The 16314-nt window shown below is 39.2% G+C and overlaps 1 protein-coding gene across 3 annotated transcripts in view; it reads left to right on the top strand.

The window, feature by feature from the left end:
• The window catches only part of LOC106091999 (serine/threonine-protein kinase BRSK1), a 267761-nt gene that overhangs the window by 167029 nt on the left and 84418 nt on the right, over positions 1-16314 (top strand). For all 3 annotated transcript variants that reach the window (XM_059362652.1, XM_059362646.1, XM_059362656.1), the window contains exon 7: positions 3040-3239. In XM_059362652.1, coding sequence (XP_059218635.1) covers positions 3040-3239 — 200 coding nt within the window. The remainder of the gene's footprint in view (positions 1-3039; positions 3240-16314) is intronic.

Raw genomic sequence — 16314 nt, 5'->3', positions numbered from 1 at the left:
ACAAGAATCGTGTGGACGAGTAACAAATGAGTGTTTTGGAAGATTTTTTAAATACTCTTCTGAAAGAGTTGTGCATTACTCTCCTAAGTCATTTGTTAACCGATTCATACGAAAATTGGCACAAAGTAGTCCTTTGTAACTTCCAGTATTGCTATTGAATTTAGTAGATAGCGGTTCAGATTTAGATAAAGCTCCCATATATATTTTCGTCCTATTTTGAATATTACTCAATAATTTTAACCGATCTTTACAAAATTTGGCTCTTAGGTTTCTCTTATAACTCTTCTGTGACTGATGAATTTCATAGAAAATTTTCAGTTTTAGATATAGCTCCTATATATATGCATCTCCCGATGTTCACTTTTGAGGCATGTACTAACGCATTTATCAATCGATCGTCTAAAAAATTTGCACAACGGGTTACTCTATGGCTTCTACAATATTTACGAATTTTGATCGAAATTCTACATATCAAATGTAGAATTTCGATCAAAATTTAAATTCGGCGACAGCCTGCATACTTAATATGGTGTAGGGTATCAAAAGGTCGGCCTCGCATCGAATAACATAATTCAACACAAGTCCTAAACGCACCAGGCATGAAAATAAAAACAAACGCGTAAAGTTAACTCATGCGATTTATAAACAAATCTTCTGGACGATTTTAACGCAACATGTTGCGCAATAATCGTCGCGAAGAGTACCAAAATCTTCCGCACACGCAGTGGATTGTCCAATGCGTGTTTCACAAGTCATACGGACGGTTATAACGCAATGGGCTGTAAGAAAATCGTCGCGAACAGTTGCTTAATTTTTCGCACACACATTGCATTATCCGGTGATAACCCAGAAGAGTGTTTCACGATTATAACGCAACGGGTTGTAACAGAATCTTTGCGAAAAGTTGCTAAAACATCCGCACATGACATCTTAGAAGAGTGTTTCGCGAATTTTATGTATATTTTTTTTTGAAAAACTTTTTATAGCTCTTAAAAAATGTGTGGACACCAGAGAACTGCATCCGGTGGGTTTTTTAGTACTCCGGTGTTATTCGCAAAATTCCGGAGGCAGTTAATAAAATCTCAAGCACTATGCGCTCTTTAACTTAAATACAAATGCAATGCAACAACAACACACACTACTAGTATTGGCAGCGACGAGTTGCGATGTTCAACCAGTCAGCACCGCGTGAACGCACGGTGTTAAAAAAACGTATTTCTTCGAATACGAAGATCGAGTAGATTGCAATCACATTCATATATATATATGCTGACAACACTCGTGTCTAAACATGTATTTGGCGATTTATATATGCCAAAACACATTTTTAACGATTAGGGCAATATGGGAACCAAATGAAACGTATGTAAAAGTAGAGTAAGATTTTGATACACAACTTTGGCCCTTAGTATCAGGGGGTCGCCCACCCCAAAAAATACCCTCCAAATCAAATTTTTTTCGAATGGACAAAACGAGTAACAAATGAAAGGTATAGAAAGATACAGTAAGATTTTGATGTACAACTTTGGGCCCTAGCATCAGGGGGCTCGCCCCACCCCCAAAATAAATTTGTACCGATTAGGCCCATATGGGTATCAAATACAAGGTATGTAAAAATAGAGTAAGATTTTGATGCATAACTTTGGCCCCAAGTATAAGGGGGGTCGCCCCACCCTTAAAATACCCCCAAATCATTTTTATTTTATTTTTTTTTTTTGCGATTGGACAAAATGAGTATCAAATGAAAGGTGTGTATAAGTAGAGTAGGATTCTGTTATAAAAGTTTGGCTCCAAGTGTCACGTATTATTTTGCCCTAATAGGTAAAAATGTGAATGGGAGCTGTTTTTGGTGGTGCGGCGACACCCCTTTATCAAACGCATACTCAACTTTTACGTACCTTTCATTTCATACCCATATTGCCCAAAAGTAAAAAAGTAATTTGGGGATTGGACGACCTCCAGACTCTTGAGGCCATCATTTGGTAGCCAAATTACCCAAATCGGTAAACATTTATTTTTTGGGATGGGGCGATCTCCTTAAATTAGACGCCAAATTTGTATATCAAAATCGTACTCTTCATTTAAACCCCTTTCATTTGATACCCGATAATGCAACAATCTAAAAAATGTGATTTGATTTGACTTGAGGTCAAAGTTGTGTATCAAAATCTTACTCAGCTTTAACATATCTTTCATTTGACACCCATATTGCTCAATCGTAAAAATTGTGTGTTTGGGGGTGTTTTTGAGGTGGGGCGACCCCACTGATACTTAGAGCCTAAGTTTTATATCAAAATCTTAGTTGCTCACGGTGTGAGATGGTGCATCATTAAAGTTAATATTTTGTAAGTCTTGTTAAGGGCTTTCTTTCAAAAAAATGTTCATTAGAATCCGACCATTGCTTAAAAAGTAATAGCCCCTACAACTGGTCAACTTTGACACCTTTTATCTCACCCTGTGTACGAAATAGGTGACTACTAACACCAATAGCGAGCGGTTGCAATTAGTTTCGGTGGTTAAAATTCTTTTCACCATTTGGTATTTGTTCACCGCAAGTATTGGTTTTACCAAATTCACCGCACGGTTACTATGCACCGCAACCATTCTCTGGTGGACACCTTCCATTACTCCATTTTATAAAACCAAAACACTCATTTGTTACTCATCCATATGATTCTTGCGCGAATCTAGGATCTTCCAATACCCTTCTGACTTATTCGTGAGTGGAGCTCATGTGGAAGATTCGAGGAACACTCTTCCAGAAGATTCGTCTTGAGGACACAACTCCTCACGACTGGGGATTTGTCTACGACTCTTAGACGAGCCCGTCCGCGATCGTAACCTTCATGTAGAAGATTCGTGGAAGATTATTTGGCGATCAAAAATTTTTGCAGGGCAGAAACATATACAAACCATAACTGACAACCATTTAAACCACATTTATGGATTCTCCATCGAACATCAAAGATGGGGTTTCTTATGAATGTATATGTGTGGGACAGCCGCATATGATTGTATCTTTTATTTTGTTCTTTTCAGTTGGCAGAAATAAATCGACATCCTTGGGTAACGGCCGGTGGCAAGGGTGAATTAGAGTTAGAGTTGCCTATGATGGAAGTTGTCCAAACACATGTTATACCCTCTGCATCGGCTGTGGACCCAGACGTTTTAAATGCCATCTGTTCCTTGGGTTGTTTTAAGGAGAAGGATAAACTTATACAGGAGTTGCTGAGCTCAACGTAAGTAGGAAAAAGCATAAATGAAATTTTATTGAAATTAATGGCCTTATTTACGTCACAATTATGCTTCGCTGTAAAAATAAATGGCAGAATTAATGGTTATACAAGGTCGTATTGATGTTATTGATGGTGAAGTGTTTTTAATTTCAATTTCGAATATAACGATTTTCAAAATTACTTAATGGCGTTCGAAGAAAATAATATGCTACGAAATTAAATGGTTATTTAAAATAAGTAAAAGCATGCTAAGTTCGGCCGGGCCGAAAATTTCAGCAAAATCGGATAGGAATTGTGCCCTCTAGAAGATCAAGAAATCAAGTCCCCAGATCGGTTTATATGACAGCTATATCAGGTTATGAACCGGATAGGAATTGCGATTTTGTAACAAAAATTGGATATTAAAACAAAATACTTCGTGCAAAATTTCATTCAAATCGGATAAGAATTGCGCTCTCTAGAGGCTCAAAAAGTCAAGACCCAAGATCGGTTTATATGGCAGCTATATAAGGTTATGGACCGATTTGAACCATACTTTGCACAGTGGTTGGATATCATAACAAAACACGTCGTGCAAAAGTTCATTTCAATCGGATAATAATTGCACCCTCTAGAGGCTCAATAAGTCAAGACCCAAGATCGGTTTATATGGCAGTATATCTAAGCATGGACCGATATGGCCCATTTACAATACCAACCGACCTACACTAATAAGAAGTATTTGTGCAAAATTTCAGGCGGCTAGCTTTACACCTTGGAAAGTTAGCGTGCTTTCGATAGACAGACGGGTGGACATGGCTAGATCGTCATAAAATGTCACGACGATCAAGAATATGTATACTTTATGGGGTCTCAGACGAAAATTTCGAGGAGTTACAAACAGAATGACGAAATAAGTATACCCCCATCCTATGGTGGAGGGTATAAAAATAAAAATGTATGAGTTGGACCAGGCTGAACTTTGGACCCCTACCAACACGGAGATGTGGTTATCTATATTTCGTCCAAATCGGATGAAAAATAAATCATTCATGAACCTATGAAATTTATTGGATAAACTGGTCTAAATCACATTGCTATATTGATCGGTTAATGAGCCTTTCATGGGCTCAAGGCCTTGCATTCGGAGATCGGTCAATAGGCAGCAATGGTTCAATCTGGATTGCAGGCGTCACGGATGTAAACTTGCCATATCAAATTTCAATTAGGGTAAATAATGCACCTTTCATAGGCTTAATAGCTTAAATCGGGAGTCTATATTGCATAGATATGTTCCGATTAAAACCATCGATGTTGATGGGCCTCATATAACTCACTGTTTCGAATGTCATCGAAATCAGATCAGATCAGGAATCAGGATCAGATCGGTCTTTATGTGGTGATATCTGAACCATATTCGTTAGACTATGATATATAAAGTAAATGTGTGACGTAAATTCCAGGAACTTAGTAGACGTGGATCTTCCTTTATTAAATACATATTGAGATACAGCATATACAAAGCTCAGCGTATGAAAGATCCTACTCGTCACCAATTTCCAAATAATTTTGGAATAGCTCTAGGTTTTGCTATTCTGTCTATAATTCACCACGTGACCCTACTTCCTTTCTTATGAAGTGGTATAATGAAGCTATAAAGCGAAATGCATTCAAGACCTCATCATAATTCAATCTTATGTTAGATATCGTGTTGAAAGTGTTTATCGCAAAATAATACGCATACCTAATGTAGGTGGTCTCAAAAATATTGGCGAACACATTCGCAATCTCAGCTGTCAGAAGATTCAGTATTAAGATATTTAAGGGTGTTAGGAAGGCTAGTACATTTCCTCTTGGAATTGACAAAACTAGAAATATTTCTAAGAGTTGGCATTAAGGTTATCTCTCATGGGATCCAAATATCTTTCAAAGCAATCGTTACTAAAACATTGATACTATACCTATATCGAGCATTAATATATCTCGCGCGATTTATGTTAGAGTTATCTCTTTTAAACTTTCAAAAATTCTCTTTCTGCAGTTACTCAAGCTTCTTAATTCTTTGCAAGACCAGGGAGGACCGGAGGTAGAGTCGCTCATACGAGTAAATGGCAGGGATAGTGTGAAACACGAGCGCAAAGTGTCGTGGAAAGTGAACAACCTGGTCGAGATATGTACATCAAGCAAGGGCCAGACGACGTAAGATAAGGAATTGCAAAGAGTTGAGACGTCTGTGCGCCAGTTTTCTTCAGATTTCTCTTTAATCTATAAGACGTATTGTCAATATTAAAGGACTTCATATGCGTATGATGATAGGTATCTTCGAGAGTAATAAAAGACACCGTTTGAGAGATATCAACGTCTGATGAGTTCGAAAAAATCAGATCCAACAAATTGCGATAAACATTTGGTACGTTGTTAAGTTGTTTTAGACAAGCCTCAGACAAAGTGTCAAAAAAGTCTTCATAAACCCAAATTAGAAGGAATAAGTGAATTATCTTCTGAATTCGTTGACCAGCATAATCCATATCGGCACCCGACTGGGACGTGTATGAAACTGAGCTAAAAAAATACGAAGGGCAAACTGAAAAATGATCAGACCAAATCCTGGCTCCGTGGAGGATACTTCCGAGGGCTCTGGGTTTCGAAAAATGCTAGCTACCAAACCTATTACTATAGGAAATATTCAGAAGTCAGAGAACGTACATTGGATTCTCCAAATAAAACACACACAATTTTAATGAATTGTTTAAGTTTAGGTGTTTTTTTTTTTATAAGTAAAATAAAGAATTCATTGAGTTTATAAAATAACTAAGGTCTATGTTGTTCTTTAATGGGAGCTGTAAGCAGACTGCTTTTAAGTATAATCGACATTGTCAAGGTCGCCGTCTAATGTCTGTCTTTTTCTCACATAACGTCCTGTACGTCTGTCCTTGTCTCACTAAGTCAGAGTTGCATTTCTCAGTCGTACATAAACTATGCCGTGAGTCCGCTTCGCAGACACGTCTGTCCGTTCCCGATCACACATTCGACAATCCTCCGCCATCATTCGACCTGAATGACGAGCTCCATTTCCTCATATATTCTGACATCGTAATCAGGCCATAGGAACCTCAGTCTCGCCAATCTTTCGCACCTCGTAGCAATCACAGTCCAGCACCTTACAACCTTATGTGGACCAAAAAATTTCCTTTTCAACGTCAACCCCGGCCCATATTGTGTGCGTTTGATGGCAAGAAGGTCATCTGGTTCAAAAAAATTCGCCTCAGTTCTATTTTTCTCACTCTGTACGCTATGAATGTTATTCTTAGTGGAACTCCTTGTCTCAACGAACGCCCTGATGACCTCGTCCTCTATCAACTGGCGGATATATGTATAACCCGGAGCCCTCATATCTAGAAATGTAAGAATCTCAAATGGGGAATCCTTAGTACTTCGTGTCGGAGAATTATTTATGCACTACTGTACATTGTCCACATATATTGGGTTGCCCAAAAAGTAATTGCGGATTTTTCATATAGTCGGCGTTGACAAATTTTTTCACAGCTTGTGACTCTGTAATTGAATTCTTTCTTCTGCCAGATATCAGCTGTTAATTTTAGATTGCTTTAGAAAAAAGTGTAAAAAATGTATATTTGATTAAAGTTCATTCTAAGTTTTATTAAAAATGCATTTACTTTCTTTTAAAAAATCCGAAATACTTTTTGGGCAACCAATAACTACCAGTGTTAGGATTTTCGGTGCAAAGCTTTGCTAACAAAGATATGACCACCTTATTCAAAAACCTTATTTTTTAGAGCCTTCACTATCGCAATATCCTCGAGCTCATACGAGTGATACTTCTGCCTCGCGTCTCATGTATTTAACTGGATACAGCTGTTGATCCTCCGCATTTCGCTGAAGCATAACGGCTCCATATCCATACATACCAGGATCAGTATGTATTTCAGTAACTGCGTTCTGATTATAGAGGCCTTATACTGGAAAATCAGACAATGTCGTTCTCAATTGGTGAAATGCTATCATCTCCCACCCTAAACGGCACCTCCTTCTTCAGCAGGCTTTGATATCAACGCATAATTACAAATAAATCTTCTTATGTATGAAGTCAGTCCCAAAAATAGTTAAAGCGATTTTCAGTCGCCTGGCAGTGAAAAATTTATTACAGCAGATATCTTCTCGGTAGATGGCCGAACCGTAGAATTTTCCACAATGTACCCCAAAAAATTATAGCGTCAGCACTGACATTCCTCCCATCTCACTCTCAAGTTATGCCTCTCATCCAATCCCAAAACAAATTTCAATTTATCAAGACCTTTTGATTCATCCAATGATGGAATGATAATATCATCCATATAAACAACTATGGCCTCTTTCTGAATCGAAACCCTAAAATAGTAAAATAGAAATCTAGAAAATACGGCAGGAGAATTAGAATTATGTGTAACGAAGGAGATGTATTATGGAAGCTCTTCTTCAACCGGCACATGAAAAAATCCGTTTCCTAAATCAAGTGTCGTATAAACTTTTGCCGATGGCAACTTATGTAAAACATCATCCATCAGGGGCATGGGAAAGTTATCACGTAAATTATTCTCATTGGGTTGACGAAAATCGCAGCATAGCCTCCTGCTTCCATCTTTTTTAGGTATCATCACAATGGGTGAAGCATATTCCGTTGGTTCACGAATGAAATTCTGCGGGGTCTCTGAAATACTGGTATTTTGTCGGATAAAATGATCTTCGTCGAAATTGGGGACTCTTTCGATCTCTTTGGCTCAAAACTCTTAGCCAAATTTCTTATCTCATTAGCGTGAGATAGGTCACTACAAAAGTCATCCTTGGTTACAGCAAAACAGACCAACTTGAGTTCTTCCCCAAAATTCGACGCAAACTGGACATTGGCATCCTGACACTTTCCAAATGTCCTGCTTGGTTTAAATGTTGTTCTGTAGAAGTCATTTCAACATCTACGTGCGGCAAAACATCATTGCCTATTGTCACAGACCTATGACGTAGCATCTAAAACACTTCAAGGCAATAGATCCGCAAACGTTTGCCAAATGACCAACGTCACCTATTTGTAACATCTCCTATGATCAGCTGATGTCTATTTTCCAACGGCATCAAACCCAACTGCATGATGAAAGCACAACTTTTTACGATGATGTAATGGCGCAGTGGCAACCCATAGCCCTCTCCATAGAAAATGCCGCGAAATCCGTACTTAGGTACCGGAAGCCTCCCCCAAGAAAGCTCTGGTTCGACCAAGACTGTCGAACTGAACTGAAGCCAAGAATGCGGCATATAGAGCAACGCCCCAGATGAAGGAGAGGTATCGTAAAAAAAGGAGAGAGGAACAAGTAAAATGGCGTTAAATTCGGCCGGGCAGAACTTTGGATACCCACCACCTTGGATATATATGTAAAGCACCTCTCGTTATAATCCGGTGAAGAAAGCAAAATTTTTGCCCAAAAATTTATGGACCGAATTCGGCACGGGCATTGATAGGTCTAATAAGTACAAGCCACTGTCTAATTTTGTAGAACAAAATATTGGTCTTTTTTGTGGCGATATCCAAATATAGACTGATCTAAACCATATACGACACGGATGTCGCAAAGCCTTACATAAGTCACTGTATCAAATTTCAGCGAAATCGGATTATAAATGCGCCTTTTATGGGGCCAAGACTTTAAATCGAGAGATCGCTCTATATGGCAGCTATATTCATATCTGTACCGATCTGGGCCAAATCGAAGGGCCTAACACAACTTTCTGCCCCAAATTTCGGAGAAATCGGAAAATAAATGCGTCTTATATAGCCCAAGAACTTAAATCGAGAGATCGGTCTGTATGGCAGCTATATTAAATTCAAGACCGATTTGGGCCAAATTGAAGAGGGATGTCCAAGGGCCTTACACATCTCACTGTACCAAATTAAGGCAAAATAGGGCTACAAAAGTGCTTTTTATGGACCTTAAATCGAGATATCGGTCTATATGTCAACTATATCTAAATCTGGACCGATCGAAGCCAAATTGAATAACGGTGTCGAGTGGCTTAACGCAACTCGCTCTCTCAAATTTCAGCAAAATCTGATAATAAATGAAGCTTTTATGGGCCTAAGGCTTTAAATCGGCGGATCGGTCTATATGGAGGGTATATCAAGATAAAGTCCGATACAGTCCATCTTCGAACTTAACCTGCCTGAATATATTGGGTTGCCCAAAAAGGAATTGCGGATTTTTTAAAAGAAAGTAAATGCATTTTTAATAAAACTTTTTTTACACTTTTTTTCTAAAGCAAGCTAAAAGTAACAGCTGATAACTGACAGAAGAAAGATTGCAATTACAGAGTCACCAAGCTGTGAAAAAATTTGTCAACGCCGACTATATGAAAAATCCGCAATTACTTTTTGGGCAACCCAATATATAATTTTTAGGGTCGGAAATGGATATTTCCATGTGTTGCGAACGGAATGACAAAATAAATATTTCCCCATCCTTCGGTGGTGGGTATAAAAAGGAAATGGAAAGTCGTGAGTGTGAGCGAACTGAGATGTACAGGAGTTAGAATGAAGTCCGAAAATTCTACCAAAGAATTAAACATCAAACCGATGGCTTTGGAGCAGGCACATCCTCTTGCAGAAACAAAGAAGAAAATCTGGTAACTGACACAGATAGCATGCTGAGGATATGGAAAGAGCATTATACCCAACTGCTTGAGTCCGACGTTGGCGGCGAAGAGGATACCACAGAACCAATCAAAGATGATGGTATAGAATGTTTATCTCTTAGCCAGAATGAGGTCCAAGAAGCAGTCACTCGACTAAAGAACAACAAGGCAGCAGGAGCCGACGGTTTACCCGCTGAACTATTTAAGTCCGGAGGCGATACGCTGAAAAGGCGTATGCATCAGCTTATCTGCGCAATCTAGATAGAGAAATGCATACCCGATGATTGGAACCTCAGCATACTATGTCCCCTACACAAGAAAGGAGACAAGACGGAATGTGCCAACTACAGAGGAATTAGTCTCCTCCCCATCGCATACAAGATACTCTCGAGCGTACTGTGTGAAAGATTAAAACATAAAGACAATGAGATAATTGGTCCTTTCAATGCGAATTTAGATTTGGTAAATCTGCCCTAGACCAGATATTCATACTGCGACAAATCCCGGAAAAGACCCGAGAAGGACAAATCAACACCTACCCTCTCTTTGTTGACTACAAAGCCGCTTTCAACACTTTGCATTCAAAGGTATTTCAAGCCATGACTGAGTTTGGTATCCCTGCAAAATTAATAAGACTCTGCAGGATGATCCTTGCTGATACACTTTCTTCAGTGAGATCTCTTTAAATCTTGCTGGAAAAGATTTTCCGAGATGCAGATGTGAATAGGTATGGCACACTAATCACAAGACAACACATGCTACTATCTACATCATAGGTCGGTCACCGGAAGTAGTAAATGCAGCCTTTGAAAGAATCGAAAGAAAGTCAGTGGAAATGAGTCTGACGGTAAATGGTGATAAGACGAAATGGATGGTTTCAACTCCCAAAAAAAATACAACCGAGCAGATAAAGAAAATAGAGAAAGTTGGGAACCACAAATTTGAGATAGTCAGCAACTTAACCTTGCTCGGCACCGCCGTAACCGAAACGAATGCCACCAGTTTTGAGATAAAGCTAAGAAAAATACTGGGAAACTGATGCTAATTTTGATAAAGTAAGCAGTTTAGAAACAAGGCCACCTCTCAACAGACGAAGATTACACTGATACTACCCGTGTTGTTATCTGGTTCTGAGTCATGGGTACTTGTGAAAGCTGTGCTTTGAGTATTTGAGAAAAAGATTCTTCGTAAAATAAATGGACCAGTTTGCGTTAATGGAGAATATAGGCATCGTATGAACCACGAGCTGTATGACGACGATAGCATAGTTACACGTATAAAAATACAAAGGCTGCGTTGGTTAGGTCATTTTGTTCGAACGGATGAAGAGGCCCCAGCGATGAAGTCTTTTGAAGGCAAACACGGTGGTACACGCAAACCGGGAAGACCAAAAGCCCGATGGAAAGATCAAGTGGTGGGAGACACCTCGAAACTTGGTGTCAGAGATTTTAGAATGAGCGCAGAAGATCGAGGCTCTTGGAACGCTGTTCTACGTTCAGCTAGTGAAGCAAATGTTCGGTCGTAGCCAACTAAAGTAAAGTAATGTAAGGGAATTATAAATACAAAACTTAAATCGAAATTTAGATACGATAAAATAAAACAATACAAATTCTAAAGTACAAAGCCACAAGGTTAGGTTAGGTTTAAGTGGCTGTCTAAAGTAAGTGGCAGCCATCTGACTCACTTAGACGTTTTCGTCCATTGTGATACCACAGGAACGGAAGAAGGAAGATTCCTTCTAGTTCCTACCGTCGAACAATCCAAATCGCTTTAAAAACAACTTGCGAATGTTCACATCCGCTAAATCAAAAAGGTTCTCAAAGAAATGTGAACCTAAAGTGGAACTCCTTCTGACTGTCAGTGCAGGACAAACGCAGAGAAGGTGTTCCATAGTCTCTTCTTCTTCGATGTCCTCACAGCTTCTGCAAAAGTCGTTACATACAACCTTCAGTCTGTCAGCATGTTTTCCGATTAGACAGTGACCTGTCATGACGAACACAGTGACTGAGACGTCTGTTCTAACCAGTGACAGCAAAGCAGTAGACCTCTTCAAGCCCATATGCGGGCCTGGTCCCGAAAACTTCGCTTACATGTCGCTAGAGGCATACCCACAGATTCCAGTTTCCCTAAAATGTGTATGTTAGTTCCTAGTCTCGCATGCTCGTCCGCTTTACCATTGCTTGGGATATCTCTAAGGCCCGGCACCCAAAACAGATGAATTTTGAACTGTTCAGTCATCCCGTCTAGAGATCTGAAACAATGTAGAGATCTGCAACAATGCAGAAATACATCCTCCAGGGATTTTAAGGCTGTCTGACTCTCTGAGAAGATAGTTATGCCAATCGCCGTTATGACCTTATATTTTAGCCATTCCACCACCTCCATAATTGCAAGGATCTCCGCTTGATACAAACTGCAGTGGTCGGGGAACCTTTTCAATATGACCAGTTCTAGATCTTTGGAGTACACCCCAAAGCCCACCTGGTCGTTTAGTTTGGAACCATCCGTATAGAAGTCTATGTACCTTCTGTTACCTGGGATATCGTAATTCCAATCGGTTTTATCAGTAATAGTGGTACAGTAATGAGTAATCAACACTGCATGGAACATCGGATATTGTATCAAGGATAACACAGTGTCCATATCCACCACATGACCAAAGAGAAAACTTCTTGGCCTCACGGCAGCGGTCGCCGAAATTTGTCTAGCCAGTGACAGACAAACAGGCCATCCTTTGGATCCGGTTAAGTACAGTAGGTGGACTTATGCAGCGCCGTTTACCAGATCCAACACCATAAAAGGTCTGAAAACTGCAGTATATACCCAATGCATGACACGCGGTCTAAACCCCAAACTTTTGCCAATGGCTCTCTTGCAGGTGTATTGGGCTAGAGTTGCCTTTCTTGCCCTATCCAAAATGTTGGACTTGAAGTCCAATTTCTTGGGTGTTTCACTGAACAACCCAGTTATTTTTCGCCTTCTATAAATGGAACATTCTCTCCTCCCAAGGAGACAGGTTCCACTGTAGGTAACTTGTATCTCCTGCTGAGAAGAGCTATTTCTGTGTTTCACGGATTTATATCTAGACCACTTTCGGTAGCCCACTTCACTGTTGCACGTAGAGCTTCCTAAAGTATATCTTAGAATGCTGGGAAACTTTCCCCTAACGGCAATTGCCACTTCGTCAGCATACGACAATGACATATTGTTAATGGCTATATTTCAAAGCAGAGCAGACAGTACATCTCCTTGTGGTTTTCCTCTGCTGACCCATCTTTTTAGATCCACAGATCCCAAGCCTGCCGTAATGCATCTTTTAGTAAGTAAGTTAATATACTTTCATACGGTAGAGTTAAAGCCTAGAAACTCCAACTCTACATGATTGACGTCGGTTTTACATTATTGAAAGCACCTTCAATGTCAAGGAATGCTACTATTGTATATTCCTTGACAGCGAGAGAACCCTCTATGTAGCCAACTAAGTCGTGAAGAGCTGTTTCACTGGACTTGCCTTTACTAAAGGGTGATTTTTTTGAGGTTAGGATTTTCATGCATTAGTATTTGACAGATCACGTGGGATTTCAGACATGGTGTCAAAGAGAAAGATGCTCAGTATGCTTTGACATTTCATCATGAATAGACTTACTAACGAGCAACGCTTGCAAATCATTGAATTTTATTACCAAAATCAGTGTTCGGTTCGAAATGTGTTCAAATTTTGACAAATTTTGTTCAGCGATGAGGCTCATTTCTGGTTGAATGGCTACGTAAATAAGCAAAATTGCCGCATTTGGAGTGAAGAGCAACCAGAAGCCGTTCAAGAACTGCCCATGCATCCCGAAAAATGCACTGTTTGGTGTGGTTTGTACGCTGGTGGAATCATTGGACCGTATTTTTTCAAAGATGCTGTTGGACGCTACGTTACGGTGAATGAACACATTTCGAACCGAACACTGATTTTGGTAATAAAATTCAATGATTTGCAAGCGTTGCTCGTTAGTAAGTCTATTCATGATGAAATGTCAAAGCATACTGAGCATCTTTCTCTTTGACACCATGTCTGAAATCCCACGTGATCTGTCAAATACTAATGCATGAAAATCCTAACCTCAAAAAATCACCCTTTATATTCATGCTGCAGCCGAGACAGGCGATCTCCAGGGATCTTTGCCCTTAGATATGTTTCTATGAACCTCTCAAGAGCCTTCAGCATAAAGGATAACAGACTAATGGGACGAAAATCTTTCGCCTTCGTGCGGTAGGGTTTTCCTGCTTTCGGAATGAAAATTACCTTCGTGTCCCTCCATCCCACAGGTAAATATGACATTCTAATACAAGTCTATCAGACACAGCTTGTTATTCAACTGGTGATACATCATCAGGGCCTGGCGACATAAAGGAGTCGAAACCACTCATCGCCCAAAGGATTTTCGGCTCAGACACAATTTTCCTTATAACCTCAGACGAATGCATACCAGTGACAATCTCTTCTGTCGCCACGTTGTCCGTTGGAGAATTTCCCGGGAAATGTGTGTCAACGATTAGTTCTAGTGTTTCTTCACTAGACACTGTACAAACATTCTCCGACATCTGAATATACCCCACCGTAATAGGTCTCGAGGACAGAATCTTCCTAAGCCTAGAGGCTTCAGGCGTATTCTCCACGAAGCTGCAGAATTCTACCCAGGATTTGTTCTGAGCCTTTCTCAGCTCGCCCTTATATTTCCTTAGCTTAGCCTTATAGATGTCCAAATCGTGTGATGCACTTGTGGCTTTTGCTCTGTTGAAGAGTTTTCTGCAGCTCTTCCTTAGACCAACCAGCTCTGGGGTCCACCATGGTGGTCGTTGTTTGCCCCTTGGCTTGGCACTAGGACATGGTGACACAAGCGAGTCATTCAGGGCCTTCGCGATCCGCGTGACCGCGAAATAGTTATTCTACTAAATATTTATCATACTGCAATCGCAAATCGACGTTGAAATTCAAATTTATTGCACATGCTTAGGACGGTCTAAAGATGTATGTGTGCTAACTGGAAACAACCATCATACTCATCACTAGAGAGCAATTTGGCACATCGAGTTCTGTAAGGATCCTTAACATCTGTGTCCAATATTGTTCAAGTCGGCCTACATCTTAAAATAGCTCTCATATAGGCCGGTCTCACGATTAAGGCATATGAAATTTGGGAACATGAGTTCCATTAGGCCTCTCGACAGACATGCCTAGTATGGTAAAGATCGATCGATCTTGCGATTTAAGATGATCAAGAACAACATTTCACGTTCGGTCTGAAATACAATTGATTTCATCGTTATTGGAAAATTGTATTATTTCTCTGCTTTGTTTCGCAGAATTTTTAAATTCAACATCAATTCACAAATATCACATCAGAGATTGCTGAACTAAGAATTCATTTATTGAGACAAGAGAATGCACCCGTTGCCTGAGAAATTAGGTTCAATGGAATACCGTTTCATAGCAATTAAAACTTGGCTGAAGTATTTACCAACATTCGCACATGCTTGAACATAAATGTGCCAAAAATTAAATCCATCTACGGTCTGAAAAATCGGAATAATACGAAAAAAAATTAATTCACCAGACGCTGTAATTATTATGAAATTCATATCACCTTACGATAAAAACTATTTTCTTAAATCGTGAGAGCTACCATAAGGTCAGCAACTACAAATTGATACTCAACGCCATTGGTTTAATTCTAACGCATAATTTTACATAAATGAGAACAGATCAAATTCTAATTATGCATTACTGCAGAATGCTTTACACTTGAAGAAGAAGGGGTTATTAAAGGCAGCATACACCTGTCGTGGCCTCGTTCACATCAAACGCATTAATGAACCGTTATGCGTCTATTACACCAAAATTCTTGAAGAGTTCCAGCCATTGGAAAACGGATCGCCTGTTGCACAACTCTCACAATAACTACATTTTCATTTCGTTTTTTTTTTGTTTATTTATTTCAAGTACCTTAATGCTTTTTATGCTACAATAAACAATGGTTTGAATAAATTTTATTATACAATGACCCCCATGGGGTGTTCTTTTGTATATTTTCTATTATTATAAAACTGTTATTAATCAATATTGTTTTTCAATTATGAATTATTTAAACAATATGTTGGTAATGAAATAATTGAAAAAACATTACATGGACTATTTCTATGTATAAAAAGGGTCGTAAGGTCAGGTAAAAGAGACATTTACTATTGCATTAGCCACCAATATTTACTATTATTTATACTTGCTGCAATCTCTTTGTCTATATCTGGGATTGATGTGTCAAACTTTCCATTCCAATCCGTCCTGTTGTAGTCAACAGATTTTTCATTGGCCCTTCTATAAAAATGATAAAAGATAGGGATGCCATATACATTTTGCATAAAATGTTTATTATCG

Source organism: Stomoxys calcitrans, chromosome 1 (genome assembly GCF_963082655.1).
Source record: "Stomoxys calcitrans chromosome 1, idStoCalc2.1, whole genome shotgun sequence".
Taxonomy (NCBI): domain Eukaryota; kingdom Metazoa; phylum Arthropoda; class Insecta; order Diptera; family Muscidae; genus Stomoxys; species Stomoxys calcitrans.
Note: the sequence above shows the minus strand (reverse complement) of the source record. Positions and strands in the feature narration are given on the sequence as shown.